General features: G+C 63.2%; 1 protein-coding gene across 1 annotated transcript; it reads left to right on the top strand.

Annotated features, from left to right (window-relative positions):
• The first annotated feature begins 852 nt into the window (after window positions 1–852).
• On the top strand, window positions 853–1914 carry P2RY8 (P2Y receptor family member 8). Its single transcript, XM_068532473.1, has one exon. It carries the CDS (start codon window positions 853–855, stop codon window positions 1912–1914), a length of 1062 nt encoding a protein of 353 aa, XP_068388574.1.
• The last annotated feature ends 2711 nt before the right edge of the window (window positions 1915–4625 follow it).

Below are 4625 nucleotides of genomic sequence, written 5' to 3'. Positions count from 1 at the left end.
GGAGGCCAGGCCCAGGGTGACAGTTACTAACTATCCTGCTGGGGCCGCGACGCCAGCAGCACAGCACACCCGTGTGGTCGGGGAGGGCAGCCTGCGATACCCAGCACAGCCCTGGGGTGGGGGGACCCTGACTTCACTGTGTGCCAGTGAAGAAACCGGGGCTCAGAGCATCCGAGGGAAGCTGCTTTGCATGTTGGAAACAGAGTCATTCCCTTGGTAACCTTGTAACCTTGTACCTCAGCCTCACTGCCCTGCATCCTCATGGCCCCAGCATTGACGCCTCCGCACCGTGCCTCACAGCATGCTCCCCATGCTTCCAAGTCGCAGGAAGGAAGGAAGTTGCCAGGGGAGGGGCAGGAGTGCAGTGACCCAGGTGCAGCCGGGCTGTGGGCAGTTACAGGAAGAGTCCTGTGTCCTCTGGCCCCGGCAGACTTGATCCCACACCTGCTGCCTGCAGGGACAGGACACAGGGTCTCCACGTCCCGGTGCGGGGTCTCTTCCCCCCCCCCACCACCCAGTGCAGGATGGAGGGGCAGGTTTGTGACCCCCACGCTGGGTCAGGAGCCGGGCAGCCGGTGGTGGGTGTTTTCAGATGGTTCCTTGCAGCTTTTGTGGGTGATACAGCCCTTGAGAACTTAGCATCCATTGGGTCTGGGATACAGGTGGAGGGCGGGAAGAGGGACCAGAAGGGAGGGAGGGTCAGCGGAGGAGGAAGCGGGAGCTGCCCGCCCCTCGGGCGCCGGGGACCCTCCCACCTCTCCGCCCCTGCGCGAGCACACCCCGTCGTCCGCCCCTCTCACCCCTGGCGCCCCTCTTCTCTTCCAGATCGGCCCCCAAACGCCCGGCTCCAGGATGGACATGAACCTGACGCGTCCAGACAACGCCACCCTCCTGATGCTGCGGGACCCGGCCATCGCGGTGGTCCTGCCGGTGGTGTACTCGCTGGTGGCGCTCATCAGTATCCCCGGCAACTTGTTCTCGCTGTGGGTGCTGTGCCGCCACATCGGGCCCAAGACACCCTCGGTCATCTTCATGATCAACCTGAGCGTCACGGACCTGATGCTGGCCTGCGTGCTACCCTTCCAGATCTACTACCACTGCAACGGCAACCACTGGGTGTTCGGCGAGCTGCTGTGCAACGTGGTGACCGTGGCCTTCTACGCGAACATGTACTCCTCCATCCTCACCATGACGTGCATCAGCGTGGACCGCTTCCTGGGCGTCGTGTACCCGCTGGCCTCCGCCCGCTGGCGCTGCCGTCGCTACGCCGCGGCCGCCTGCGCCGGCACGTGGCTCCTGCTTCTGGCCGCCCTGTCGCCGCTGGCGCGCACGGACCTCACCTACGCCGTGGAGGCGCTGGGCATCGTCACCTGCTTCGACGTCCTCAAGTCCACCATGCTCCCCAGCGTGGCCACGTGGGCGGCGTTCCTCTTCACCCTGTTCGTCGTGCTCTTCCTCATCCCCTTCGTGGTCACCGTGGTCTGCTACACGGCCACTATCCTCGCGCTGCTGCGCTCGGCCGACCGCCACGGGGAGGCCCGGAGGAGGCGCGCCGTGTGCCTGGCGGCCGTGGTGCTGCTGGCCTTCGTCACCTGCTTCGCGCCCAACAACTTCGTGCTGCTGGCCCACGTGGTCAGCCGGCTGTTCTTCGGCCGCAGCTACTACCACGTGTACAAGCTCACGCTCTGCCTCAGCTGCCTCAACAACTGCCTGGACCCCTTCGTCTACTACTTCGCCTCCCGTGAGTTCCAGCTCCACATGCGGCGCTACCTGGGCTACAGGCCCCTGGCCACCGGCAGCCCCGAGGGGTGCCGCGAGAGCCTCGGCTCCGGCCGCACGCAGTCCGTGCGCTCCGCGGAGGGGCTGGACGCCGCCGGCCGGCCCAGCGTCAAGCGGCAGGAGAGCGTCTTCTGAGCCGGGCGCCCTCGGGGGCGGGGGAGGGGCAGCCGGGAGAGGGCGGCGGGGGTCCTTCCCCCGCCCTGCGGGCGATCCACCCGCCGTCCCGCCGGGTGCTGGGATTTGGCCACGTGCCCGTGGACCGGCCACCTCGGGCCCCGTGCTCTGGGGGCCCATGGGTCCCTGCGACCTCATCTGTTCCCCCCGACATCACCTGGTTCCCCCCGCCCCCCGGAGCCAAGCAAACACGGGGGCTTCCCGTCGGGGGTCGGGTTCTCCTTAAATATCCCCGAGCGACAGCCCCCAGACCGGAAGGACGTCCGTCCCGGAGGTGTGGACCGAGGGTCTCTGGGCGGATGACAAGTTTCTGAGTGTTCGCAGCTACAACTGCATCTCCCTGACCCGCCTCGGGGTGCAGCTTGCCTCAGGGGGGCCCCCTCCGGTCCGTTCTCTGGCTCCCCCTCCCAGCTGAGAACCCCGGGCCACAGCAAGTCGTCCTGGGGGTCTGGAGGGGCTCCTGGCCTGACCCGTGGGATCCTTTGAGGACCAGGGGAGAGCACTGACCACATGAGCCCGTAGCAGGTCTGCTCAGCACCTGGGACACACCTGGGCCGGCCCCAGTACCTGGGCTGCTTTGGGAAGATAAGGGGCCCCGTCCCCGGAGTGCCCAGGATCCTAAACCAGCAGGTTCCCGGGAGGCCGGGATTTGCCTGAAAGAACAAGCTTTTGGGTGCTTTGCACATCACAAGGAGATGCACAGAACTGAGTTCAGGGCTCCCTTGGGAAAGGAAAACAGCCCTGCAGCCTATAAGGTGAGACCTTGGAGGGGCTGGCAGGCGGGGGCTCAGGGACCTCCAGGGTGGGTTGGCTGTGGGGCAGGTGACGTCCCCTCCATGGGTCAGAGATGCGGGTGGGGGTTGTGAGCTGATGTCCTGGAAGCACCTGGTCACGTTGGAAGAGAAGCAGACGTACGTTTACTGGGGTGAACAGTGTCTCCCCAAAGTCCATGTCTGCTAGGAACTGCAAGGTGTGACCTATGGGATCAGGGTGGCCCTACATCCAACGACAGGGTCCTTCAAAGGGGCAGAGAGGAGAGACCCAGACACAGAGGAGAAGCCCCAGGAAGACAGAGGCAGAGACGGGAGGGAGGCGGCCACGAGCCCAGGGACGCCTGGAGCCCCCAGAAGCTGGAAGAGGCAAGAAGGGGACCCTCCCCTGGAGCCTGGGGAGGGAGCGTGGCCCTGGGACACCTCGACCTCAGACGTCTGGTCCCCAGGGCTGGGAGAGGATGCAGGTCTGTTTGGGGTTTTAGCCTCCAGTTTATGGGAACTTGTTATGGCTGCCCCAGGAGACACCACACTCTGAAATTCTGAGACCGAGCCTCTGGCACCTGCTTGGGTGACTGCAGGAGGGCCGGTGCCTGGCGCTGGCTCCCAGGGTGGGACCTGCTTTGTGGAATGCAATCCCGCGGCTTGGAGGTGCAGCCTGGAGGTCCCCTTCACCCTCCTCCGCTCCAGGCCACGCAGCTGGGACATCGCCACAGAGGACAGCGTCCGAGCCAGTTCCTGTGTTTACAGGGAGCCGAGAGCCACCCTCGGGAGCCTCAGAGGGACAGCCGGACGTGCCCCTGAGGAAGGACTTGAGCCCATGGGCGGAAGGGACGAGAAAAGGGCACGTGTCAGGGACCTGGATGGTCCATGGATGGCGTGCCGTCCCCCCACTCTTCCTGACTGTCCCAAAGCCGAGCCCTAGAAAGCCAGGTCGAGCGAGCAACAGGCCGGGGGCGGAAACCCTGAGCCGGAGAGACAGTGGCACCCACGTCTGGGCGTGGGCCTCCAGTGTCTGATGCTGCAAAGCTGTGAAAAACCTCAAACCACCCTCACAGGACGTTTTTCTGCTGCTTTGTGATTAAGCGTCACATCTTGAATTCAGAGGAAGCCAGTCTAGGTAGTAACACCCTCCCCCAGTGGATGTCACGTCCCTCTAGCCTTTGGGTCACAGAGGGCTCTGCCAGCCCTTATTTGGTTGTGCGGCCACTCAGCCATCCAGTGCTGTTGACGCCCCCGTGACTTCTGCATTCTAGGGGCCCCCAATTCCACCGAAGTTCAGGAGGTCCGACAGGGTCTTTCGAATTGCTGGGAATTTCCATCCAGAACTTCAGGCGACCATCAGCCTGTCCGAGAGGTCCGTCAGATCACCTGAAATCCCAGGGCAGGATTTGCCCCTCTTTCAGCCTTTTAATAATGTTGTGGGCGTGTGTGTGTGTGTGTGTGTGTACGTGTGTGTTCTCCCCACACACTCGCTCAATCTGTTGCCCTCTTAAGCCTCCCGTAAAAGGATAACACATTTGCATTTACATAGACATAAAAAAAAAACCAAGATGTGATTCTGTGATTCAGCTCTTGGGAGGGTGTGGGAGAAGGAGGAACGCAGAGACCCACATCCCTGACTTTTCCCCATGTGCTGGGCGGACAGGTTTCTCTCTCTGACTCCTGAGACCCCTGCCTGGCCAAGACCCCTCCCATCTCACGGCCGAACCAGCCCATTACCCTCCCACCGGGCTCCCTGGAATTTCAAGGACGGCAGAATCATGTTGTTCTGGGCTCCTGGCATGAATCGGGGCAGCAGAACACGAACGGGGCGTGGGGTGGAATCCAGGATTGGTTGGGTGGGATGATGGGGCTTTGGCTTTGTTAAAAGAAATCCTAAAAGGCTGAAGATGTAAATGA

The sequence above is a fragment of the Eschrichtius robustus genome, chromosome X (assembly GCF_028021215.1).
Source record: "Eschrichtius robustus isolate mEscRob2 chromosome X, mEscRob2.pri, whole genome shotgun sequence".
In the NCBI taxonomy this organism is placed as follows: domain Eukaryota; kingdom Metazoa; phylum Chordata; class Mammalia; order Artiodactyla; family Eschrichtiidae; genus Eschrichtius; species Eschrichtius robustus.
This window is presented reverse-complemented; position numbering and strand designations above follow the sequence as displayed.